Below are 27,615 nucleotides of genomic sequence, written 5' to 3'. Positions count from 1 at the left end.
CCACGGACTGTCTCGCCAGAGTGATGGATGCTCTAGTTATCTCCCGCTTGGACTACTGCAATGAGCTCTACGTGGGGCTACCTTTGAAGGTGACCCGGAAACTACAACTAATCCAGAATGTGGCAGCTAGACTGGTGACTGGGAGCGGCCGCCAAGACCACATAACACCGGTCTTGAAAGATCTACATTGGCTCCCAGTACATTTCAAACACAATTCAAAGTGTTAGTGCTGACCTTTAAAGCCCCAAACAGCCTCAGTCCAGTAGACCTGAAGGAGCGTCTCCACCCCCATTGTTCTGCCCAGACGCTGAGGTCCAGCTCCGAGGGCCTTCTGGCGGTTCCTTCACTGCGAGAAGCCAAGTTACAGGGAACTAGGCAGAGGGCCTTCTCGGTAGTGGCACCCACCCTGTGGAACACCCTCCCACCAGATGTCAAAGAGAGTAACAACTACCAGACTTTTAGAAGACATCTGAAGGCAGCCCTCTTTAGGGAAGCTTTTAATGTTTAACAGACCACTGTATTTTAATACTTTGTTGGAAGCCGCCAGGGTGGCTGGGGAGACCTAGCCAGATGGGCGGGGTATAAATAAATTATTATTATTATTATTATTATTATTATTATTATTATTATTATTATTTGCCCCAGGGAGATCACTTTGATGAACAACACAGGAGGCAGCAGCTACGAGTTGCCAGTCTCTGCAGCCACAGCAGGCGTTGTGATTCTCCAGCAATTTGACTTCGCCAGCAATGCTACTAATCGATGCAGACGGTGCTATTTATTTATTAAATTAGAGGCTTTGCTACCCTGCTTTTCAGCCAGAAAAAAACCCCCAGAGCAGCTTACATACAGTCAAAACAAGACAGCCCTGACCTGCAGGCTTACAATCTTTAAAAAAAACCCAACTCACAACACAACACGCAAGGGGAAAGGGAGCAGGAGGGAAGAGGAAAATTGAAACTCAAGCATCGGTTTCTAAACAACGGCTCCTAATATTGACCAGCTGGCAACGTTCAGAGGCAGGAGATGCCTGATGGAAGTTGATGGAATGAGCCTTCTGCTTCTGATCTCTCCCACAGAGGCAGCCTGAATGGGTCTCAGCAGAGCCGATGGACCAGTCCCACAAATATCAGAAATAATAATCAGCAGCAGGGTCCAAATTAGAAGCAGCGAAACAGAGGTTCTGCACAATGTTCTCATTTGTATTTCCCTTTTTGAGGGGGGTGGTCCTGAAACATGTGAATATTTGAGCCTGGTCAAGGTTATTGTTCCTGGCAGTTTCTGCTTCCTCCGCCTAGGTGGTCTCCCACCCAAATCAGGACTCGTGGAGCAAAGGGAACATTTTCTTGATGCTCTGCAGCTCATTAGATCCAGAGAACAGGTCTCCTTTTGCCCACTTGCGTGATTCTAGGAGTCTTGGTTGACCACAAACTTGACATGAGCCAACAATGTGACGCGGCAGCTAAAAAAGCCAATGCAATTCTGGCCTGCATCAATAGGAGTATAGCATCTAGATCAAGGGAAGTAATAGTGCCACTGTATTCTGCTCTGGTCAGACCTCACCTGGAGCACTGTGTCCAGTTCTGGGCACCACAGTTCAAGAAGGACACTGACAAACTGGAACGTGTCCAGAGGAGGGCAACCAAAATGGTCAAAGGCCTGGAAACGATGCCTTATGAGGAACGGCTAAGGGAGCTGGGCATGTTTAGCCTGGAGAAGAGGAGGTTAAGGGGTGATATGATAGCCATGTTCAAATATATAAAAGGATGTCATATAGAGGAGGGAGAAAGGTTGTTTTCTGCTGCTCCAGAGAAGCGGACACGGAGCAATGGATCCAAACTACAAGAAAGAAGATTCCACCTAAACATTAGGAAGAACTTCCTGACAGTAAGAGCTGTTCGACAGTGGAATTTGCTGCCAAGGAGTGTGGTGGAGTCTCCTTCTTTGGAGGTCTTTAAGCAGAGGCTTGACAACCATATGTCAGGAGTGCTCTGATGGTGTTTCCTGCTTGGCAGGGAGTTGGACTCGATGGCCCTTGTGGTCTCTTCCAACTCTATGATTCTATGATTCTATGAGGGCAGTTGAGGGCAATGACAACAAGCAAACTGCAATTCAAGCAAAAATGCCATTCACCAGGAGTGCCCTTCAAATGCCCCCTTTAGGGACCTTTTTGGTACTCCCCCCCCCCCTTCCAAATTTACTTGTTTAAATAGCCTTCACTAGCTGTCACTTTCCATTATTCTCAGTATAAAAAGAAGGTGTTTGGGGCGACTGGGTAAGGCAGTGTTTCTCAACCTGTGGGTCCCCAGATGTTGTTGGACTACAACTCCCATCATCCCTCTGGCCTTGCTAGCTAGGGTTGATGGGAGTTGTAGTCCAACAACATCTGGGGACCCAAGGTTGAGAAAGGCTGGGGTACGGGTAAGTGCGACAACCTTTTGAATATTCAAGTTTTAGATACCAAGCCCATCCACCCGCCATCCTGAAACCTCTGTGAAATGTTAAAACTTAAAATCTCATCAGCAAACCTAGCTTGGCTGCGTAAGGAATTATAGAACGATGGGGCCACCACTGAGGAGGCCCCATCTCCCAGTCTTGCCTCCAAAGACCGGGAGGCCCTTTTCGTAGACCACCAAGACAATTCTCTTGTCAGGACAGCTTAGGAACATGTTGTTCTAGGCAACTCCTTGGAGAAAGAGTTGCCAACTTTCCTCCACAGCGCCTGCTCCTGTGGCTCTATTATTGGCACGGCTCACATTGACATAGCAGCTGAACTTTGACTCTCTCCGTACTTTCCGTACACTTTTATCTGCTATGTTGGAAGCGCTGCTGTTAAAGGCGCAGGAGCCGTTCTGGTAAATAGAAGTTGGCAACAGAAAGGGCACAGCCTCCTGTCTTTACAGTGGGGGGGTGGAGCGTTGAACAAAGCATAACCGCAAGGCGACCCTTGATCTGTTTTTGCAAGGTGCCTGGCCTCCAAGATTTGGGGGAGGGGCTCCCCCACTCCAAAAAACAACCCATTAACACCTCGCTTGGATGAAGAAAATCGCTCTTTCCATATGGCCTCATTTTTATTGGTGTTGGATCGGACATTTCTAGGCACAGGGGTTTTTCTTTTTTAAAAAAAATAATAATAATGTTGGGCTTTGAGGCTCGCCTGCCCCTATGCTATTGCTCCATATTCTAAGTCCAGCCCTCTTAATGGGAATTTCTGGCGGGATGGTCTTACAAGAGGCGCTTGTCTGCTCCTGCGGCTCCAACCCATGTTCCACGAATTCCCTTCCCCAACACTGACAACAAACCTCTTTAAAGAAGAAGAAGAGGGAAAAAATCACATACATAAGACTTCTTTTGAAGTGACGCCCCTGTTGGAAAAAAAACAGCTGGGCGGCTGGCCTGGGAAGACATCTGTCAAGCTGTCATGTTTGCCTGGAGAAGAGACTGTAACTTTGCCTGCAGAAAATCCCCAGTTCAGGCCCTGGCACTTCCAGTTGGAGCTGCGAAGGCCCCCCCGTTTGAAAACCTGTTGACAATACTGAACTGGATAGAGTGGTGCAATATAAAGGTGCAATGTAAATTCGCCCTTTTTTTAATAAAAACAACTTTTTATTCAAAATTAAAACAAACATATTATCCAGAAACATACCATCCATATTTTCCCCCATTTTCCTCCCTCCCCGCCTCCCACACAAATCCCACCCACCCCCCAACTTCCCTCAGTTCCATTCTTTGATTTCTCTAAAAATGCTGTTTTCTGCATGTTACACAGTTGTATAGATCCTCAAACTATTTAGCTGATTATTATCAATAAAAAGTTTGTGAATGTTTATTCAAAGCCAGCCAAGGAGTCCAGTTCGCTTTGTTGCGTCTTCAGATATTTTGTAAAGGGTTCCCATTCATCTTTAAAGTCACAGTTATTCTTGTCCCGTAGCTTATATGTCAGTTTTGCCAGTTCTGCGTAGCCCATCAATTTTCCTTGCCATGAGTCTTTAGTTGGGGTTTCTTCAGTCTTCCATCCTTGTGCTACCAGAACTCTCACGGCCGTTGTCACATACATGAAGATGTTTTTCAGCTTTTTAGGCAGATCTTTCCCTACAATCCCTAACAAAAATGATTCAGGTTTTTTAACAAATGGAACATTTTCTTCAATTCGTTGTATATCATTTCCCAAAATTTTTTAATTACCTTACAATCCCACCACATATGAAAAAATGTCCCCTCCTGCAAATTCGCCCTTTATTCACAACCGGCGTCTTGATTTATTTTTAGGGGAAGGGCTGCAGTTCCATGGTAGAGCGCCTGCGGAAGGCCGCTAGTTCAATCTCCAGCAGTTAAGACTGGATGGACCACAGGCCTCACTCAGAATAAGGAAGCGCCCAAAGTTTCCTATTTCAATTACAGCCGTCCCTTGGAAATCAAATAGAATCCATTCCAGAAGTCCATTCGACTTCCAAAGCGTTCGTAAACCAAAGCGCAGCTTCCGATTGGCTGCAGGAAACTCCTGCAGCCAATCAGAAGCCCAATCGGACATTTGGCTTTCAAAAGAACGTTCGGAACCTGGAACAGTCACTTCCGGGTTTCGATCGATCGGGAGCCAATTTGTTCGGGAGCCAAGGCATTTGAGATCCAAGGTACGACTGTACTCCATTGTTCAGAACAGTGAGGACTAGAATCTTACTTCGTCTTTAACCGAAAATGGTAGAGGATATACTCTGAATTCAAAGGTCCCTGGATTCAATCTCCAGGTTAGGGCTGGGAATGTCCCTGCCTGAAATGGTGCAGAGCAGCTGCCAGGCAGGATTTGAGCTGGATGGACCGATGGTCTGGTGCAGAGAAAAGCTTTTCTCCCTCTCTCATGCTACAATTGGCAGGTGTCCAAAGAAGCCGGATGCTGGAAGATTCGGGACAGGTAAGAGACAGTCCTCCTTCACGCAGCACAGTTGAACTATGGAACTCCTTCCTGCAGTGGGGGCCACAAACTTGGATGGCTTGACTGGGCAAATTCACGGGGGAGTGGACTGTGGATGGCTACTAGCCGATCTGGTTGGCCACTAGGATAGATAGATAGATAGATAGATAGATAGATAGATAGATGGAAGACAGGGTGCTGAACAGTGCTGGATTTACATATAAGCTAAGCAAGCTAAACAAGCCTAGGACTTGCTGATCAGAAGGGTGGCGGTTCGAATCCCCGTGACGGGGTGAGCTCCCGTTGCTTTGCCCCAGCTCCTGCCTGCCTAGCAGTTCGAAAGCACATCAAAGTGCAAGTAGATAAATAGGTACCACTCCGGCAGGAAGGTAAGCGGCGTTTCCATGCGCTGCTCTGGTTCGCCAAAAGTGGCTTAGTCCTGCTGGCCACATGACCCGGAAGCTGTGTGCCAGCTCCCTCGGCCAGTAAAGCGAGATGAGCGCCGCAACCCCAGAGTCGGCCACGACTGGACGTAATGGTCAGGGGTCCCTTTACCTTTACCTTTAAACAAGCTATAGCATAGGGCCCCACTCTCCTGGAGGCCCCCATAAAATTTAAAGGGGGGGGAACTGGATGTACATTTCTAAAATATAAGATAAAACACAAAGAAAATAAAACCTACATACAGCAACAGTGTTTTGTGTTGTGCAGTCTCCTATTTGCTATGTGCAAATGGCTTTAGATACCAATTAGTTGCATAAATGACCATATAGCATATATTCAACACACACACAAAAAAAACCCAGTGACAATTTGTTGTTGACAAAGGACAGCTCGACATACAAAGGGCCCCATTACCTTCAATAGCTGAGGGCCTCATCAAACCGAAATCCGGCCCTGATGCTGAACTTAGATGGGGGCCCCTTTGGCTGTTCATCTGTTCTTAAAAGGTAGAAAGAAAGCCCACAATTCAGCAATTCACAGGATACCAATTACTAGCACCCACAAAAAAAGAAAGTCCTGTATGGTTTTTTGTGGGGGACTTGTGTTATGTACTGAAGTTCTCACCCTGGGCCAGCAGGGGGATACTGTAGATAGTTATGCAAATGAAGGGTCAAAAGTGACGTTCAGTGATTGGATAGTTTGTATGCAAATGAAGGATCGAAAGTGACGTTCAGTGATTGGATAGTTTTAGAAAGTTGCAACAGTTACGTTGTTCTGGAGCTCTATATAAGCAGGCTGACTGAGCTCTTCAGTTCAGTTCTGTTCTGGCCTCTGAATAAACAAGAGCTGCTTTGGAAGAATCGCTGTGTCGTCTGATATGTTCGCCCACAACTTAACAACTTGGAACCTACGACAATTCAGAGGCGCTTGCATTCCAGTGCCCACCAACCAGCCCAGTCAATGGTCAGAGAGTTTGAGTTGAACATCTGAAGGGCACTGTTAGCTACCCCTTTGTGGTGGGCCACTTGCCAGGCCTTGGACCTCCCTGACCCCCTGACCCCCCACAACTGGACGTCGGAGGGGGCAGTTCAGGCGTGGGGGGCACAAGCTATCTGCCGTGGTTGAGCCTCAGCTAAGCACAACACGAAGCATTAACTTCTGCTACCTCTCTGCCAAGCGCAAGATGCTTCTTAGGCAATTTACAAAACCAAAGCAGAGTAGCTCTCTGCCCTCAAAGAGCTTACAGTTGGAATTTCAGCAGTGGTGGAAGAGGAAGTGGCAGGGAGAAGGAATGTATGTAAGGGGCAACTTTTCGCCAACTAAGGTTTCACAGGGACAGGGGAAGGTGAGTTTTGAAGAATGCTATGGAGGAAATCATTCCTCCAAACATTTTAATCCCGGACTTGTTGTTTTCCCCCGATTTCATTAGAAAATAAAAACATGCCAGTCCACCACCGCAAGGTAAGCAGCCGCCTTGATGGTTTTCTCATACACTGTTTGTTCTCCTAATTTAATTTATCTCGCTCTCTCGCTCTCTGCCGCTGGACCAGGAGCCAGGGATGACGTCTCCTGTGAGCATCGGAGCGAATAAAAACTTCAGAGGGCAGAAATGAAGCTTCATAAACAGCAAAGCCCAGGCGCTCAGCAGGAGGAGCAGAGCCGAGGTTCATGAGTTCCCCAGCCAATTTTTTTATATATACAAAAGACTCTTAAAAGGGGACAGGCTGCCGGCTTGGGCATCACCATCAGGCTTTGAGAATGACTGTCGCTCCGAAGTTAATTCTTCTTCTGAGCCTCTGCTCCTATGGCTCAGCCCAGATGTCTGGAGGAAGAGGTGAGTTCAGATTCCCTTTTGCAAGTCTCGTTCTTTCTCAAGAAAGTCAGGAGGGGTTTGTAAAACAAATCATCCAGGTTGGTTTTTTTATTCTTTATGTCATCCCCGCTGAGGCTCCTGTGTGATCAGTTCCCTTCTGTTTTAGCAACATATCCTGGTTTTCTTATTAAGTCTCGATAGCATGGTTTATGTTTGCCTAGGGAGCTGGCCGCTAACTGCACCTTAAAGAAGAACCAAGTTTCGCAAACAATTATTTTACATGTAATCTTAACTGGGTTTTGCCCCTCAAGCCCTTCTAAGTCTGGGGTTGGACCAGGCAAAAGTTGCAGTCAGGCAAAGAATCATAGACACCGAGAGACAACAGGACTGCTCAATAAAATTGGAGAAATCGAGAGATATATAGCCTCACCGGCAGCATATCTCTTCTTTCTCGTATCCAAAAATGCAAGATGGGCTTTTACACTCGCCGGAAGCTCGGCTCTGCCCTCGCTGGTCCTGGAAGGCGCCTTTAAAAAAGTCCCCTATGCTCAGAGACTTTGCGCCTGTTCATTGGGGGATATAGGAAGCCCAGAGCACTTGTTCTTTAGATGTCGCTTTTATGAAGAGGCACGTAGTGAGACCATTGGTCCCCTGCTGGTGAGGCTCGCTGACCTCCCGGAAAAGCAAAAAATTGACCTTTTCCTGTTAGGCAAAGATCATAAGTCGACCCGCATGGTCACCAGATTCTGTGTACAGATCTGTAGGCGCAGACCATCCCCAGACCCAAACTAGTTCGTTAAGAAAATCCCCAAACTCGGTTCCGTGGGTGACTCTGGGTCATCTCTCTGCGGTAGCTTATCTGAAAGTTTTAAGTGTCTATACGCTTATCCCATTTATAAATTTTAAATTGATTGGTGTACATTGTTTTAAATGTTTGTTTTCCTTCTGGGATTGTACCCCCAAGTGTGTTTTGTAAGCTGGTCTCCGACCGTAATAAATTATCTATCTATCTATCTATCTATCTATCTATCTATCTATCTATCTACATGTAATCTTTAGTATCCTCAAATTCTAGAGTTGGAAGGGACCCCTTCCCTAGTCCAATCTAGTCCAATCCCCTGCTTTACAGGAATTACCATAGAAAATCCATGGCAGGTGGCTCTCCAACCTCAGCTTAGAAACCTCCAAGGAAGGAGAGTCCGCCAGCTCCGGAGCGAGACCGTTCCACACCAGAAAGTTCTTCCTGGTGTTTAGTCCGAATCTCCTTCCTTGTCGTTCGAATCCAATGGTCCAAGTCCAGCCCACTGGGACAGCAGAAAGCAAGCTTAGTCTTAACTCAGCTATATTTGCCTTTGAGAGAAAGAGATACACACATTTCCTCATGTAAAGATGGACGGATCTGTCAATCTTATTCCCCCCCCCCCACTTTATTGGGGGTTTTTTTTTTTTTTAAAGAATTTTGGTTAATGATACAGAGGAAAAGAAAAGTGAGAGGGAAAAGGAGATGTGTAGAATACGTCTTACAGATGTAGGCTTTGTTTGGATAAATATAACAATATTTGTAGTTACAGCCATGGTCTGCCGTAGTTGGAACAAAATAAATAAAATAAAATAAAATAATAAAAAAATTCCTTCCAGTAGCACCTTAGAGAGCAACTAAGTTAGTTATTGGTATGAGTTTTCGTGTGAAGAAGTGTGTATGCACATGAAAGCTCATACCAATAACAAACTTAGTTGGTCTCTAAGGTGCTACTGGAAGGAATTTATTTATTTTTATTATTTTTGTTTCAACAATATTTGGTATGAGTTTATACAGAATGCAGTAGGATTTTAACATCTACATACATATGTATTAGGATAATAAAGTCCTATCTATTTAAGAATGTATGGGAGTATATGACATTGCATCCTTGCATACGGTTTCTGTCTTTCTTCCTCATATTGTTCACTTAACCACCTTTTCCACATTAGTTTGCGAAGCTTTTTCTTTTTTTAAAAAAAAACAATACTCCTGAAGATTCATCAGAATTTTGTTGTGCGGTTATCCTATAATTTATTTATTTATTTTGCATAATAATATATATATATATATATATATATATATACCGCTTGATTGTAGGTAAAAACATCTATGTGTCCTGCAGGAAATATTAAAAACATTAATGAAAGTAAGTTTAAAATGTTTGGAAATAATTAAAATTAGCAGTAAAATATATTAAAACACGTCAAAATATCGACATGTCCAGCCTGGGTATGTTTGCGTAAACAAAAATGTTGATTTCAATCGGCAGGGAGTTCCATAAGGTATACCTTTTGGTATGCAATTTGCATACTGTACAAACTTTGCAAGCAATTTAAAAAATATTTTCACTAATGCATGCATCTTTATGCACATACTATTTGCCTGGAGAACTGCACTGCAAAATGATGATGATGGTGATTTAAACTTACATACCACCCTTCATCTGAGGATCACTGGGTGGTTTACAATATAAAACCACAAAAATACATAATATAGTAGCAAATGAAAACAATACCCACCCCCAAATTTAAAAGGGTTAAAAGGCTAGGAGAAGAGGAATGTTCCCCCCTATAATTATTATTAAGCCTAGTGTCTAAAGATATGAAGTGAAGGCACCAGGCGAGCCTCCCTGGGGAGAGCATTCCACAAGCAGGGAGCCACCACAGAAAAGGCCCTGTTCTCGTGTTGCCGCCCTCCAGACCTCTTGCAGAGGAGGCTCCTCCTAAATATCTTAGAAACTGGACCCATGTAAGAAGTGTGTCCGTGCTTGCCTCCTAACAGTTGAGCCAGATCAGTGAAAAAACTGACCGGCTCACGGAACTCATTGCCACAAGAATTCACTGGCTGTGGCTCTCCAGGGTTTCAGACTCCGGGGTCTTTCCCAGCCTGATCTGGAGGTGTCCCTGGGTAACAGGCAAACCTCCCCACTTGCAAGCTGAATTAACACTTTGTCACTTGGAAACAAGAAAGGAATATTTAGGGGCTGCATGACTTCCAACGGCAAGACAGGAACACAGGATTCTGCGAGATTGTGGACCGTTTTGAAAAAAGCATCGCCCCAAAAAATAAAAGGGGTGGGTGGGAACACTGACTGGTGGAGAGGGGCAGAATACCAGAAAATAGGCAGAGTGTCCTTATTGAAAATGGGGGGGGGGGCAGTGTGTATGCCCTGAATGGGGGTGGGGAGTGTTATTAATTTTATATTTGCTTAAAAAGTTTTAAAGGTGCTCCTCTCTACCAGTTCAGTCAGGGCATGTGAGCAGTCCTCAGTGAGGAGAGCTCTTATCACAGCAGGATGGATGAGCGATAATCAATCACGGTCTCGTTAGGAGCACAGTTCACTCCTGGGAAGGGTGGGCAGAGCATGCCAGAGAGTTTGTCAAGCCCAATGAGCAGCTACGTTTTTGGGCACAATTCAAAGTGTTGGTGCTGACCTGTAAAGCCTTAAACGGCCTCGGTCCTGTATCCCTGAAGGAGCGTCCCCACCACCATCGTTCTGCCCGAACACTGAGGTCCAGCTCTGAGGGCCTTCTGGCAGTTCCCTCGCTGCAAGAAGCCAAGTTACAGGGAACCAGGCAGAGGGCCTTCTCGGTGGTGGCACCCTCCCACCAGATGTCAAAGAGAACAACAACTACCAGACTTTTAGAAGACATCTGAAGGCAGCCCTGTTTAGGGAAGCTTTTAATGTTTAATAGACTATTGTACAGTGGTGCCTCGCAAGACGAAATTAATCCGTTCCGCGAGTCTCTTCGTCTTGCCGTTTTTTCGTCTTGCAAAGCACGGCTATTAGCGGCTTAGCGGCTATTAGCGGCTTAGCGGCTTAGCGGCTATTAACGGCTTAGCGGCTTAGCGGCTATTAACGGCTTAGCGGCTTTAAGAAAAAGGAAACAAACTCGCAAGAACTCGCAAGACGTTTCGTCTTGCGAAGCAAGCCCATAGGGAAATTCCTCTTGCGGAACGACTCAAAAAACGGAAAACCCTTTCGTCTAGCGAGTTTTTCGTCTTGCGAGGCATTCGTCTTGCGGGGCACCACTGTTTTTTAATATTGTGTTGGAAGCCACCCAGAGTGGCTGGGAAAACCCAGCCAGATGGGTGGAGTATAAACTATTATTATTATTATTATTATTATTATTATTATTACATATAATAATAATGGCATAGATGCCAGGTGGGAGGTCTTAGAGGGGCAAGGCTTTGGAGGAGAGTGAGTAGATCAAAGTGTTGGTGCCACTACAAAGAAGGCCCCCTGCCCAGCATACTGGCAGATCAAAAGTGAGGGAGGGAGGGAGGTGGTTTTTGCTGGGGTGGGGGGAAGAGGGGATTAGCTCCTCTTCCCAAAACCAGAATGAAAAGCGGGTCTCCATGAGGCAGCTCCTAGCCCTGAATTGCAATAATAATAATAATAATAATAATAATAATAATAATAATAATAATAATAGTACAAATCACTTTCAAGGGATGCATTTCATACCCTGTCTAGAGTGAGTCTCTGGGGCTCATTCAGCAGAACTGTGACACCTCAGTCACAACCTGAAATGGCTGTTCTGCAATTGTGGGGGCAAGTCATTTGCTGGGGTTTGGAGAATATTTCCTGAGGTGTGTGTTTTTTTTGGGGGGGGGTATATGACCTAACACTGGGAGCTGCAACCTTTTAAAGTCTAAAAAACCCGAGGCTTTGTAAGTTTGAGCAGGAACGGACTTGTGGAACGAACTTCTGGACCATTTACCTTGCAGGGTGGGGTGGATGAAGAGCTGCCGGTTTGCAGGGCTTAATTGGGGTTGGAACAACTTGTGTAATTGCAATTACAGACAGGCACACACACACACACACACACACACACCAGTTAACCCTGAAGTTTTAGCTCCACAGATGTGCACATGCCACAAGTTGTATTTTAATCAATTGTTTTTATAGCTGGTGTTAGCCGCCCTGAGCTTGGTCTTGGCTGGGGAGGGCAGGGTATAAATAAATATTATTATTATTATTATTATTATTATTATTATTATTATTATTATATCTGATCATGAGCACCCCAAACTGCCCTGTCTTGTCTTAAAAAAGGACCTTAAGGAGTTGTGGGGAAAGTGCAGAAAAGGGTGAGCAAAGTTATCCTGGTTCTATTTGCACCCTGATGTGAGATAGCTCAGTCCGTAGAGCAGGCATAGGCAAACTCGGCCCTCCAGATGTTTTGGGACTACAACTCCCATCATCCCTGACCACTGGTTCTGCTAGCTAGGGATGATGGGAGTTGTAGTCCCAAAACATCTGGCGGGCCGAGGTTGAGGAAGCCTGCCGCAGAGCATGAGGGCTCTTGAACCCATCTAGTGCAGTCTTGTCTGCACTGACTGGCAGCAGCTGTCCCAAGAGCTCAGGCAGGGAGAGATTCCTTGGAGGTGCTGGGTTTAAACCTGCTCTACCCACTAGGCTATAGGCCCTCCCCTTTTAAAAAAATGGAGGTTTTCGTTTAACGGGGAAAAGGGATTAAGAAGGTACTTGATTAAATAAAGTACAGATGAAGAAAAAGTGGATAGAAACGTGTGTGTGTGTGTGTGTGTGTGTAATATCCTCTCTCTTGCATAGTATTTCCTCACTTGGGTTCATCCATTTAATCTCAACCAATCCACAAAATGAATTTCACTATGTCACTCAGCAGATAATTTAACTTGTGGAACTCACTGCCACAAGATGTTGCTGCAGCGGCAGCCGGGTGGCTTTAAAGTGGGGAGGGGGAATTAGATAAATTCATGGAGAAGGAGAGGTCTATCAATGGCTGTTGGTGAAGATAGCTAAAATGGAGCCTCCCTATTCAGATGTAAGCTACCTGTTGCTGGACAGCAACAGCAGCAGTTGATTGGTTGAGGCGGCTGGCGGGACAAAGAGCAGGGAGCAGGGGTTGGGTCTCAGGTGCCACCAAACTGAATTATCTCTGTGAATAGATTAATCGACTAAAACAAAAGTTGATTGAGACCTTATCTGCAAGGGGACAGATTTTAATTGTAAAAGAGGGGGGGCTGGTTTTGGTTCTTTACTTTCACAGAGCATGACTGAAGATGACTTCTCTGGTTTCTCTGAAGTGACTCAGGCAGGCAGCTTCCCTGAGATTTATAACTGGTCAGATAATTGTGTTCAGAAGGCTGAATATGGGGCTGGACAGGCACCTTAGCTCAAAGTCAGCCCCGTGGTTCTCTTGCGCCCTGAAGTAACAGGAAGATATCCGATGCATTCTCATTGCAGGCGGAGACCTTTCGCCCCAGATGCTCTCGGAGATGAGGGAGACGAACCAGGTCCTCCGGCAGATTACAGAACTGCTGAAACAGCAGGTAAGGGAGGCGCGACACCAGTCCCACCCTCCTCCTTTTAAGTTAAAAAGGAGAAAAAGATTAAAACACCTGAACCCTGCATAGCCATTCCCCACCATCAAATTATGGACTAATTGCACACAGGCTATTTGCATACCAGATCTTTTTTAAATAACAACAACGGTTTTCCTTAAGCATTTGATAATTATTTCAGTTCCAGGATTCTACTGTTGGTAGAGCGATAATTTGTTTTGCATGGGGTCACCTCTATCCAACCCAAGCGGCAGGGTTTTCCTCGTTTGCAGCGTTCTCTAGTGCTTGCCAAGCTTTATTAAGGACTAGAAACTTGCAAAGAAACTGCAAGTGGAGGATGCAGGCTGCAGGATGACGTTGGTCAACATCGCACCCCAGATGCCAAATCCTGGCTTTAGGTAAAGGTTACCAGATTTTTTCCCCCAATGAATCCGGGGACACTTTTCAACTTCAATGGATTTTGTCAGGGGACTGGTTTCTAAATCCTGGGACTGTCCCTGGGAAGCGGGGACATCTGGTAACCTTACTTTAGGTGTTACACCTGGGGAATCCTCTTCTGCATTGCATCCACCTAAACTAATGGACTGGAGTAAACCGTGTCCTTTCATTTCAGTGGGTCTGTCTGAACATGGCTACCGTTTGAGAACACCCCAAGAACGGATTCTGTAGCCCTGATTCTAATGGACAAGAAGCAATTACCATAGCTGTCAATTTTCAGATTTGAAAATAAGGGATCAGCAGCCTCACCTGTCCCGGGGACAGTCTACGGGATATCTAACAATCCGGGATAGCAGCAGGAAGCAGCGCTGGAATAAGGGAATTTCCCACAAAAAAAAGAAGATTAACAGCTATGGCAATTACAACATTGTGACCTGGGAGAACATGGCAAGGATCCCGAACATAAAGAGTGAAAGTCTGGGCCAATCCAAGGCCTCCAAAATCTTGGGGATAATCTGTCAGGGGTTAAAAGTGGACAGGGTCATTCATATATATATATATATATATATATATATAGTTGTTGTTTAGTCGCTTAGTCGTGTCCGACTCTTTGTGACCCCCTGGACCAGAGCACGCCAGGCCCTCCTGTCTTCCACTGCCTCCCGCAGTTTGGTCAAACTCATGTTCACAGCTTCAAGAACACTGTCCCACCATCTCGTCCTCTGTCGTCCCCTTCTCCTTGCGCCCTCCATCTTTCCCAACATCAGGGTCTTTTCTGGGGAGTCTTCTCTTCTCATGAGGTGGCCAAAGCCTTGGAGCCTCAGCTTCAGGATCTGTCCTTCCAGTCAGCATTCAGGGCTGATTTCCTTCAGAATGGAGAGGTTTGATCTTCTTGCAGTCCATGGGACTCTCAAGAGTCTCCTCCAGCACCAGAATTCAAAAGCATCCATTCTTCGGCGATCAGCCTTCTTGATGGTCCAGCTCTCACTTCTATCCATCTCTACTGGGAAAACCAGAGCTTTAACTATATGGACCTTTGTCGGCAAGGTGATGTCTCTGCTTTTTAAGATGCTGTTAAGGTTTGTCATTGCTTTTCTCCCAAGAAGCAGGCGTCTCTTAATTTCGTGCTTCTTGGGAGAAAAGCAATGACAAACCTAGACATATTTCTTCCCACCCAACAAGAGAGAGACAGAGCACCCCTGATGTGTGAAGAGGGCTCCACGCCATGCTTCCTTCCATCACTCCATTCATGGCACTGGAAATTAGGCTGTGGGTGCACCACAGTTCCCCACCCCTTATTTAGACCAATTAATTTATCCACCCTCAGGACTAGATTATTGGGACAGACCACAGGGCAGCGGCGAGTTTGGGAGGGGGTGCTTTTGCCTTACTTTGCCTTACTTGTCTACTTGTCCCCAGAGGTGCCTTGCTGCACGCCCATCGGAAACAAAATGCCGGGTGGAATTTCCCTCTGGCCCACCCAACAGATCTCTGCTTATGTCCTGCCTCTCCAGTTAGCAGCAAACAGATCTCTAGGGGGAGAAGGAAGGCTAGGTCTCTGATCATCAGACGCCCATTGCAGAAAACCCACAAGTGAGATTCAAGCCCCACTTTCTCAATGGTCCTTCTTTGGGCTCCAGCCTCTGCTGGCACCCGGGTTTGGCATTACCGGGAATGTCAGCATAACAGACTCTCTATGCCACATAGCAGAGGAGAAGCACATTGGCTTCCCAGAGGATTTTTTTTCCAGCATCCTAGGCCCTCCAAGTGCCCCTGTTGTAAACAAAATCTGCCCTTTTTCCCTTATGGGGTAGTAAGCTTGATCTTTATTAATCTGTTGCAACAGGGTGCTCCCCTCACCCGCAGGAAAGGAGGAGGAACCCAGAACAATGGCACACAAGGCCTTATAAAGACAATATAAATTCCCTGCCCTGGAGCTCCAGACCACCCCTCCATACATCATACATACATCACAGAAGGGGTGTAACCCAAGATCACCACCCCAGATACATCATACCTACATCATAGAAAAGGCGGTCTACCACAGAAATATGAGCTCGTTGTTTATCTCCTGTCTGACATATTACCTGTTAATGCTCACTTGATTGGATACCCTGGGGAGCCTGGCCAGTCTTTTGTAATGATAAATACTTAGTTCCTGAGCCAGGTCACAGGCTCACACCCTATCATATCTTAAATGTGCCCTTAAGACAGGATTTGTGAGGAAAGAGACAATGGGGAGGTTTCCTGACCCGCTCCCTTCATTGCAGGGAAAACATTTGATCAGTTTGGGAATCAAAATGGTCTCAGGTCGGTCTTCCTGTGCTGATCTATATACGTGCTTGGTTGGTACACTTATGAACATTTAACATATAGCCAAGATGTGGGTGGCGCTGTGGGTTAAACCACAGAGCCTAGCACTTGCTGATCAGAAGGTCGGCGGTTCGAATCCCCACGACGGATTGAGCTCCTGTTGCTCAGTCCCTGCTCCTGCCAACCTAGCAGTTCGAAAGCACCTCAAAGTTCAAGTAGATAAATAGGTACCGCTCCGGTGGGAAGGTAAACGGCGTTTCCGTGCGCTGCTCTGGTTTGCCAGAAGCGGCTTAGTCATGCTGGCCACATGACCCGGAAGCTGTACGCCGGCTCCCTCGGCCAGTAAAGTGAGATGAGTGCTGCAACCCCAGATACGGTCACGACTGGACCTAATGGTCAGGGGTCCCTTTACCTTTAAGACCTCAAAATTCCTATCACACCCCTATTTCCCAGGGACAGTCCTGGATTTACAGAAGCCATCCCGGTTTATGATTTGATCCCAGAACATCCCGCTTTTCCTTAGGACACCCCACTGGAGAAATGTTGGAGGGCATGGAGCAAGATGGCTGCCCCGATGCTCTGAGGGCGAAGCATCGTCTGGGGGTCTTCCGCCCTTGGGCATCCAAAGTCTGCTTTGTCCGGCTGCCTCTCTCTTGTGTAACTCCACATTCCAGACGCTCTTTCCCTTCCACCCCCGGCTCCCTGGCCGCCTCTCCCTGCCAGCAAACTGGAAAAGCAGACTGGCCCTCTCTGTGCCAGGACAAACTCTTGCGGAGCCGGGGGGCCTCCGGGGGGAGTCGCCGCCGTGTGTTCCTCTCCGGCCGTCCTTGCCCAGATGAAGTCAGAGCTTCCCCAGGCAGCTCCACTCGCAAGCCTCTCATTAGAAACCACACCGGGGGCCAGATGGACCTTCCAGTCCAGTCCATTAGGGGCCTGTCTTTTCAAAAAGAAAGAAAGTCCTTTTATGAAGGAGGGGAGAGTGCTCTTGAACTCAGGTCTTAGAATCATAGAATCCTAGAGTTGGAAGAGACCACAAGGGCCATCGAGTCCAACCCCCTGCCAAGCAGGAAACACCATCAGAGCACTCCTGACATATGGTTGTCAAGCCTCTGCTTAAAGACCTCCAAAGAAGGAGACTCCACCACACTCCTTGGCAGCAAATTCCACTGTCGAACAGCTCTTACTGTCAGGAAGTTCTTCCTAATGTTTAGGTGGAATCTTCTTTCTTGTAGTTTGGATCCATTGCTCCGTGTCCGCTTCTCTGGAGCAGCAGAAAACAACCTTTCTCCCTCCTCTATATGACATCCTTTTATATATTTGAACATGGCTATCATATCACCCCTTAACCTCCTCTTCTCCAGGCTAAACATGCCCAGCTCCCTTAGCCGTTCCTCATAAGGCATCCTTTCCAGGCCTTTGACCATTTTGGTTGCCCTCCTCTGGACATGTTCCAGTTTGTCAGTGTCCTTCTTGAACTGTGGTGCCCAGAACTGGACACAGTACTCCAGGTGAGGTCTGACCAGAGCAGAATACCTTGCTTATGGGCTTCCCATAATGGCGTCCATGTGCCCACTGGGCGAACAGAAAGCATTGGCCCTCTCCCCATCACTGACCCCCCATTCATGGAGGAAAAGGCTTTAATCTGAATTCAGCCTGATCTTTTATTTCCCCTTCCCTCCCCCTCCCCTTTTATGAAGATCACCTGTTCTGAGACCCCATAGCTAATTCTCCCCTGGCCTCCTCGCTGGCCCACGTAGGACCAATTCAGCCAGCTAGCCCTGGGGATTATCTAATTGATTTTTGAATTTTATGGTTATTCATGTTTTTATACTGTATTTTATGCTGCTTTTATAATTAAGCGTTTTAAATTTGTTGTTAGCCGCCCTGAGCCCGGTTTTTGAAGCGGGGAGGGCGGGGTATAATTTTTTTTTAAATTATTATTATTATTATTATTATTATCATCACAGTGGCTACCAGCCACATTGGCTATATGCGCTGCCCCCGCAGTAGAAAGCAGCGATGTTTTTGAGTACTTATCCCGGAAAACACTGGCCACTGCAAGAACAGTATGCTGGACTTTGGGGGCCCTGTTTGGCCCAATCTGCTTACATTCTTAAGGCTTGGGGGGGGGGGGGAATCAACATGAGCAAAGTCTTTTGGCCACTGCTTGCCTCAGTGGCTAGGTAGAGCCTCCAGGTTCAGAGGCAGGCTACCTCTGCACATAATAATAAGACCAGTGTTATGTGGTCCCGGCGGCCGCTCCCAGTCCCCAGTCTAGCTGCCGCATTCTGGATTAGTTGTAGTTTCCAAGTCACCTTCAAAGGTAGCCCCACGTAGAGCGCATTGCAGTAGTCCAAGCGGGAGATAACCAGAGCATGCACCACTCTGGCGAGACAGTCCACCGGCAGGTAGGGTCTCATCCTGCGTACCAGGTGGAGCTGGCAGACAGCTGCCCTGGACACAGAATTGACCTGAGCCTCCATGGACAGCTGTGAGTCCAGAATGACTCCCAGGCTGCGCACCTGGTCCTTTAGGGGCACAGTTACCCCATTCAGGACCAGGGAATCCTCCACACCAGCCCGCCCCCTGTCCCCCAGAAACAGTACTTCTGTCTTGTCAGGATTCAACCTCAATCTGTTAGCCACCATCCATCCTCCCACTGCCTCCAGACACTCACACAGGACCTTCACTGCCTTCACTGGTTCTGATTTGAAAGGGAGGTAGAGCTGGGTATCATCCGCATATTGATGGAAGCTGCACATAGCAGCTTCTGGAGAGGAACAACAAGGTGTGGGCTCTCTGGTCGTATGGCTGGGTTACATAAAAGATTTGGGGTTTACGAGGACAATCAGGTCTGCATAAACTTAGCCGTTTCTCTTTTTTTAATTTTATTTTCAATGCAAAATTATAACAAAAACTACAAACATTAAATCCAAAATAAAGCAGTACAAGCAAGAAAAAAAATGAGAAAAAGCAACAAAAACCAAAAACACACATCTAGAAATTAAACCATATCATCCTTCTAATCGTTACGTACGTATACACATATTGACTTCCTTCCTTTGTTCTAAGACCTCGAAATTTTTACTCTTTCTAAATTGTTGTGTCTAATGTAGATTACCTCTATCTTTATACTTTTTGCACCATTTTTCTCTTTCTTTAACCCTGCAAAGCTTCATTCATTGCATACCGATTTACTTACTTTAGAGCAATGTTTTTTTCTTATACTCTTTAGCACATCCCCGTTATTTTAATAATTTTTGGTCCGATTGGAGCATAATAAACCTAGCCGTTTCTATTAAAGGTAAAGGTAAAGGTACCCCTGCCCGTGCGGGCCAGTCTTGCCAGACTCTAGGGTTGTGCGCTCATCTCACTCCATAGGCCGGGGGCCAGCGCTGTCCGGAGACACTTCCGGGTCACGTGGCCAGCATGACAAGCTGCATCTGGCAAGCCAGCGCAGTACACGGAAACGCCGTTTACCTTCCTGCTAGTAAGCGGTCCCTATTTATCTACTTGCACCCGGGAGTGCTTTCGAACTGCTAGGTTGGCAGGCGCTGGGACCGAGCAACGGGAGCGCACCCCGCCGCAGGGATTCGAACCGCCGACCTTTCGATCGGCAAGTCCTCGGTGCTGAGGCTTTAACCCACAGCGCCACCTGCGTCCCTGCCGTTTCTATTGCCTGGAGTTAAAATTTGGATTTTCAGTGTCACGGAAAGGCAGACCAGGATAATCCCCCACCCACTTCAGCCCAGATGAATTATTCTATGCATTTGCTACCCACACCCAGTTCATTCTTCTTTTCATTTACACAAAGACACCCCCCCCCCAAATTAATTTCCCAACACTCCTTGCTTCAGATCAATTCAACACAGCATTAAACATTAAAAACTTCCCTAAACAGGGCTGCCTTCAGATGTCTTTTAAAAAGAAGATAGCTGCTTATTTCCTTTACATCTGGTGGGAGGGCGTTCCACAGGGCGGGCGCCACTACCAAGAAGGCCCTCTGTCTGGTTCCCTGTAACCTCACTTCTCGCAATGAGGGAACCGCCAGAAGGCCCTCAGGAGATGGACCCAGGTGTGCGGGCAGAACGATGGGGGTGGAGACACTCCTTCAGGGATACTGGGCCGTTTAGGGCTTTAAAGGTCAGCACCAACACTTTGAATTGTGCTCAGAAACGTACCAGGAGCCAATGTAGATCTCTCAGGACCGGTGTTATGTGGTCCCGGCGGCCGCTTCCAGTCCCCAGTCTAGCTGCCGCATTCTGGATTAGTTGTAGTTTCCGAGTCACCTTCAAAGGTAGCCCCACGTAAAGCGCATGGCAGTAGTCCAAGCGGGAGATAACTAGAGCATGCACCACTCTGACAAAACAGAGTTTCTTATCCTTTCACTTCACAAGGTTATTCCTCTGCTCTGCCATTTCTGGAAAAAAGAAAAGGGACTTTTCACAAGCTCTTGCGCTGCTCTCTTCTAACTGCACACCCATCCATCTTCAGCCTCTGCCCTTTCGAAATATACGTTTTCAAAAGGGGGCACATCTCCAAAATAAGGTCGCGCATGCCCTTGTCACTTTGAGGTTGGGTGGTGTTTGTCAGTTTCTCCTGAAATATACAAACCATCCACCCACAAAACGCAAAAAGGAATTAAAATAAATAAAAAATCTGGCAGTGGAAGCTAAAACCACCACGGGTCCCTGTAGGCCTGCGCTGCCCAGGTTTACAGGAAGGTCTGGGTTAGATTAAAGCTTCTTTAAAAACCGCAACCCGTTGGCAACTGTTTAATTGCGAGCTGGAAAGCAAACGGTGACCCTCCAGCCTTGTGCCGGATGAGGTGATTACCTCAAGTAGACCTTCTGCTGTTCCCCGGCTGGGGTAGTTCTTCCTGCCTTTGAGGTCAAATCCAGACAGGAACGAGGTCCAGACTTTATCTACCAAGCCAGTTTTAACAGAGAGTCCCTCGTTTTCTCAGGAACGGCCCTAGGGAACTCAAAATGGCACACACTGGGCAATACATTAATTGGCATTTGGCCTCGTTACCTCCACTCTGGGCAAAAAGCAAGGGGGAAACTAGGCTTTATTTAGCCCAGGTCAAAGACCCAGATTGGCACCCCGCATGCACATTTGTGTACACACACACACACACACACACACACAATCAGGTTGGGAGCCTCTATGGCGCCCCTCTGGAGGTTTCACCAAGGGCAAAAAAACCAACAACTGGCCCCTGCCCCTGTAGCTAAAGGTAAAGGGACCCCTGACCATTAGGTCCAGTCGTGGCCGACTCTGGGGTTGCGGCGCTTTCCTCCCCCCCACCCCCCACCCCCAGTCACCAAGGAAGGGGCTGTAAACTGGTGTTTATTTTCACCATTGTTTTTGCAGATCAAGGAGCTCACCTTCTTGAAGAACACAGTGATGGAGTGCGATGCTTGTGGTAAGTCGCCTTGTGTCAAAGGTATCTCCATACAGACCCAACACACTGCAGCCCATTTCTTGGAAGAGTTAAAAATGAAATGCATTCCTTAAAAGCTAGCAATTGGAGTGAATGGCGCTTTGTGCATGCCCAGAAGCATCCTGGCCCCCAGGCGTCCCCTCCTGCAAAAGAGGGAGAGGACCATAAGGTCCTTATTTTAACCAGATTTCATCTCACCTGCCAGGTGCAACCAGCCAGCCGTAAGGGGCCAGAACGCTGCCGCCTGAGAGCCCCACCCAAGGCGTGGCCCCTAATCGCCTAATAGCGCATGGCTGGGTGTGCACTGCAATTTCTGCCTGGCTGCAGCTGAAGGACAGCCAGCTCGGCCTTTCTCCCTCTCCCTTGCTCCCTGGCAACCCACTAATGGCAGCCACTAGTCCTGCTCCAGCACATAGCAACTCTGAGCATCATCTCGTACGATCCCCTGCAAGGCAGAAATAATGTGCAGCTGCCCCATGTGGGGATCGAACCTGCAACCTTGGTATTATCAGCACCACACGAGTAAAGGGACCCCTGACCATTAGTTCCAGTCGTGGCCGACTCTGGGGATGCGGCGCTCATCTCGCTTTACAGGCCAAGGGAGCTGACGTTTGTCCGCAGACAGTTTTTCTGGGTCATGTGGCCACCATGACTAAGCCGCTTCTGGCGAACCAGAGCAGCGCACAGGAATGCTGTTTACCTTCCCGCTGGCGTGGTACCTATTTTTCTACTTGTGCTGGTGTGCTTTCGAACTGCTAGGTTGGCATGAGCAGGGACTGAGCAACGGGAGCTCACCCTGTCGCAGGGATTCGAACTGCCGACCTTCTAATCAGCAAGTCCTAGGCTCTGTTGTTAGATAAAGGTTCCCTGGACGGTCAAGCCTAGTCAAAGGGGACTCTGGGGTTGCAGCGCTCATCTCCCTTTATTGGCCGAGGGAGCCGGCGTACAGCTTCTGGGTCATGTGGCCAGCATGACTAAGCCGCTTCTGGCAAACCAGAGCAGCGCACAGAAATGCTGTTTACCTTCCCGCTGGCGTGGTACCTATTTTTCTACTTGTGCTGGTGTGCTTTCGAACTGCTAGGTTGGCAGGAGCAGGGACTGAGCAACGGGAGCTCACCCTGTCGCAGGGATTCGAACTGCCGACCTTCTAATCAGCAAGTCCTAGGCTCTGTTGTTAGATAAAGGTTCCCTGGACGGTCAAGTCCAGTCAAAGGGGACTCTGGGGTTGCAGCGCTCATCTCACTTTATTGGCCGAGGGAGCCTGTGTACAACTTCCAGGTCACGTGGCCAGCATGACTAAGCCGCTTCTGGCGAACCAGAGCAGCGCACGGAAACGCCATTTACCTTCCCACCGGAGTGGTACCTATTTATCTACTTGCACTTTGTGCTTTTGAACTGCTAGGTTGGCAGGAGCAGGGACTGAGCAACAGGAGCTCACGCCGTCGCGGGGATTCGAACCGCCGACCTTCTGATCGGCAATCCCTAGGCTCTGTGGTTAGATAAAGGTTCCCTGGACGGTTAAGTCCAGTCAAAGGGGACTATGGGGTTGCGGCGCTCATCTCGCTTCAGGCCATGGCTGTTTCAAGTGGCGCCATAATGCTTTAAATGTCTGGTGTTAGCGTGGTTTGAGAGGAAGAGGAATATGGCGGCCAGCTGGCTGTGAGGGAGAGGGCAGACCGGAGGGAGATGACTGTGGTTGGTGGGGCAGTGCCCCATTCGCCCCTAACAGACCAGCCTCCAGTGGGGGCAGCCCAACGCCTTTGTTTCCTTGTCTTCCAGGGATCGGTACAGGAGCGACTGGCCCTGGCATCAGCGTGGCGGCTCTTAATCGCTGCTACCCGAATCCTTGCTTCCCGGGGGTCACATGCACAGACACCCCCACCGGCTTCCGCTGTGGGGCCTGTCCTCTGGGCTACACGGGCAACGGGACCCACTGCACCGACATCGACGAGGTCAGGAGATTCCGCCTTTCTTCTGCGTAAAAGATGGGAGGCAGGAGAAAGCCATAGATCTCTTCTGTTTTGGTTTTTCAATTTTTTTTTTACTGGTTTTCCAATTTATAACATACAAAAAACATCAAAAACAAACAAATAGACAAACATTTATCCTTGCTATAATGATTCCACTTTTGTTAACATTGTTGAATGACTTCCTCGAATCCCCCTAGCTGAGTTTCCCTATACTCCACTGTAACAGTTTTCCAAAACTATTTTCCCATAAAATTTACTTAGTCAATTTACATCTTTCTTTCTTCTCATTTTAACATTAACGTAAAGGCAATTCCAAACCTATTATTCCAAGTAGAAAGGCTTCTGGTTTCTTAATAAATGTATATTTCAACATTTTTTTCGATTCATTATAAATCTTTTCCCAGAAGTCTTTCACTTTGGGCAGGTCCACCACCCCGTAGATCTCTTCTGAATCTTTTTTTCCTCAACTGGCTTGGGAGTGGAGGGGAAGCACTAAGATTGGCTTGGGTTCCCCTGCCCCGCAAACACACGCAGTTCTTCTTGGAGCAAAAAGATTGGCCCCCCCACCCCCATACCAGATTGTCTGCTTTCCGTGTGAAGGCCGGTGTTACAGAACCCCATAGAATTAGGGGAGGTGTTCATGATTCACACAATGGGGGAGGCATGTTGGACAAGCTCACTGGCCTTATTTTCACCTTGCTCCAACTGAGGATGTGACGGGGTGGTGGGAAGGACCCGATCCAAGGAGATTGCCATGGGAGGGGGTAGTGGAGCAAAGGAGGGAATGCAAGCCAGTGTCCCAAATGGTGTTACCAGAACCGCAAACACACACACACACCCGTTTGAAAGCCACTGTTATAGCGATGCTATAAAGGTTAAGGGACCCCTGATTAGATCCAGTCATGGCCGACTCTGGGGTTGCGGCGCTCATCTCGCTTTATTGGCCGAGGGAGCCGGCGTACAGCTTCCGGGTCATGTGGCCAGCATGACTAAGCCGCTTCTGGTGAACCAGAGCAGTGCATGGAAACGCCGTTTACCTTCCCGCCAGCGTGGTACCTATTTATCTACTTGCACTTTGACTGCTTTCGAACTGCCAAGTTGGCAGGAGCAGGGTCCGAGCAACGGGAGCTCACCCCGTCGCGGGGATTCGAACTGCCGACCTTCTGATCGGCAAGCCCTAGGCTCTGTGGTTTAACCCACAGCGCCACCCGTGTCCCTTAGCGATGCTCTAATCATGCACAAATATGCAAAACCTTTTCTCCTTGCAGTGTGCAGCGAACCCCTGCTTCCCCAGAGTCCAGTGTGTCAACACAGCCCCTGGCTTCCACTGCAACCCCTGCCCTACTGGCTACACTGGTCCCATACTGGAAGGAGTCGGTCTGGCTTTCGCCAGGGCAAACAAACAGGTAACTCCTCAGAGAGTAGGATCTTCTGCCCTCTGGTCGGGGTGGTGAGCACAGCTGCGGAAAGAGAAGGGGGGTGGAGCAGGGTTCTCCCCAGTTTTCCATTTCTTTGCCATTCCTTGAAGTCAGGGGCCAGGCAGCCTGTTTATGCTCCTGAGACCTGCATGTAGGGAGGCTGATAGGAACAGGGATGCAAGAAGGCATCGCCTGCTGTTCCGCCCAACATCCTGTTTCTCTTCTGCTGCGGTTCGTCTCCCGCCCAAGGCCATGTCATCCGCCTCTCTTGTCTTCTCTGGTGAAATTATGTAGCCTACAATAAATAATAATAATAAATTTTTATTTATACCCAGCCCTTCCCGGTTCAAAAACCAGGCTCAGGGCAGCTATCAACAAATTAAAAACACTTAATTGTAAAAGCAGCATAAAATACAGTATGAAAACATGAATAACAATAAAATTCAAAGTTCAGAAATCAATTTAGGGGAAATCCATCTAATAAACATTAGATAATCCCCAGGGCTAGCTGGCTGAATTGGTCCTACTTGGGCCAGCGAGGAGGCCAGGGGAGAATTAGCTGTGGGGTCTCAGAGTGGGTGATCTTCATAAAAGGGGAGGGGGAGGGAAGGGAAATAAAAGATCAGGTAGAATTCAAATTAAAGGCCAGGCGGAATAGCTCTGTCTTACAGGCCCAATGGAAGGATGTTAAATCCTGAAGGGCCCTAGTCTCATGGGACAGAGCATTCCACCAGGTCGGAGCCATCACTGAGAAGGCCCTGGTGGAGGATAGTCTGACTTTCTTAGGGCCCGGGACCTCTAAACCATGGTTATTCATGGACCTTAAGGTCCTATGTGGGGCAGACCAGGAGAGGCGGTCCCGTAAATACGAGGGCCCTAGGCCACAATCCATTTGCCATTGCATGGTTACAACCCCATTCATTTCAGTGAGAATGGGGGTGGGTGTATGTAATCAGTTACAAACCGTTTGTGAACCGACAGCAGAAAACAACGGCAAATACCATATTTGCTGGGTTGATTTTGGTTCTGGGGTGAATAAATGGATACCAGCAATTTCTGCTGCTGTTTCCATTTTTGAAGCTGTGCTGCAGAGCAGCTGGAAGAGTCCTGGCTCTGGGTCGTAGTCCTGGCAGTGCCTCTATACAAGGCCGCTCAGTTCCAAGCATACCTCTGGTCCATCTTCCCCCAGTATCTTCACCCTAGCACTCGGTCCAGTTACTTACTGAAGCCCTTTTGGTGCACAGAGTGAGCAGCGCTTAAGCTGGCGAATCTCCCTTAGGGAGCAGACTTTACCTATTGCGGTCACACATGCAGAGATGCAAGGAAGGAGTTGCTTATTGCAGGCCAAGTCTGTGTTTCCCCATTGACCTATTGATCCTCCCAAATACTTGATCACACCAAAAATGCCTTTGAAACAGCAAAAAGGTCTTGCGGCACCTCTGAGGACAAACAGATTTATTACTGCAGAAACTCAGGCCTGGTCCCAGAAGCTTATGACATAACAGACGTGTTGGCCCTTAAAGTTGCCACAACAGGACACTCCGCTGGTTTTTGCCGCCAGGTAAACAGGCACCAATCTCCCCTCTCCGTTCTTTCCTGCGCAGGTCTGCAATGATGTCAACGAGTGCGAGACAGGGATGGGCAGATCCTGTGTCCCCAATTCCATCTGCATCAACACTCGGGTAATTATTGGCAATTGCCTCAGACCAGACCTTCCTTCTGTCCCGCCGCAAAAGGCAACCCCCCCTCCTTTCAACGAAAGGGGAAGCAGCTCAAGATGTTAGATTCCTGACTAATGTATTTTAGTTTCGCTGCAGACAATTATCCCGAGAGAGCCTCTCACCTGGCTCTGTCTATCCATTTAAATTATGCCAGGTGTTAAGTTGTGGGCGAACATATCAGATGACACAGCGATTCTTCCAAGCAGCTCTTTATTTGTAAGCTGGAACAGAACTGAACTGAGGAGCTCAGTCAGCCTGCTTATATAGAGCTCCAGAACAATGTAACTGTTGCCATTTTCTAAAACTATCCAATCACTGAACGTCACTTTCGATCCTTCATTTGCATACAAACTATCCAATCACTGAACGTCACATAGATCCGCACAGGAAGACCGACCTGGAACCATTTTTGATTCCCAAACTGACCAAATGTTTTCTCTGCAAGGTCAAAGGAAAATGGAAAAGCCTCCCCATTGTCTTTTCCTTCACAAATCCTGTCTTAAGGGCACATTTAAGATATGAATAGGGTGTGAGTCTGTGACCTGGCTCAGGAACTAAGTATTTATCATTACAAAAGACTGGCCAGGCTCCCCAGGCAATCCAGTCAAGTGACCATTAAACAGGTAACCAGTCAGACGAGATAAACAACGCACTCAGATTTCTGCTGTAGACCGCCTTTTCTGTGATGTAGGTATGATGTATCTGGGGTGGTGGTCTTGGGTTACACCCCTTCTGTGATGTATATATGATGTACGGAGGGGTGGTCTTGAGCTCCAGGGCAGAGAATT

General features: G+C 47.6%; 1 protein-coding gene across 1 annotated transcript in view; it reads left to right on the top strand.

The window, feature by feature from the left end:
- Positions 1–6,973: 6,973 nt before the first annotated feature.
- COMP (cartilage oligomeric matrix protein) overlaps positions 6,974–27,615 on the top strand; it is a 39,720-nt gene continuing 19,078 nt past the window's right edge. Inside the window, exons 1-6 of the mRNA XM_028714086.2 lie at positions 6,974–7,187; positions 13,424–13,509; positions 21,649–21,700; positions 23,498–23,670; positions 24,957–25,094; positions 26,711–26,788. Coding sequence (XP_028569919.2) covers positions 7,112–7,187; positions 13,424–13,509; positions 21,649–21,700; positions 23,498–23,670; positions 24,957–25,094; positions 26,711–26,788 — 603 coding nt within the window. The 5' untranslated portion in view covers positions 6,974–7,111. The remainder of the gene's footprint in view (positions 7,188–13,423; positions 13,510–21,648; positions 21,701–23,497; positions 23,671–24,956; positions 25,095–26,710; positions 26,789–27,615) is intronic.

Source organism: Podarcis muralis, chromosome 18 (assembly GCF_964188315.1).
Source record: "Podarcis muralis chromosome 18, rPodMur119.hap1.1, whole genome shotgun sequence".
In the NCBI taxonomy this organism is placed as follows: Eukaryota; Metazoa; Chordata; class Lepidosauria; order Squamata; family Lacertidae; genus Podarcis; species Podarcis muralis.
Note: the sequence above shows the minus strand (reverse complement) of the source record. Positions and strands in the feature narration are given on the sequence as shown.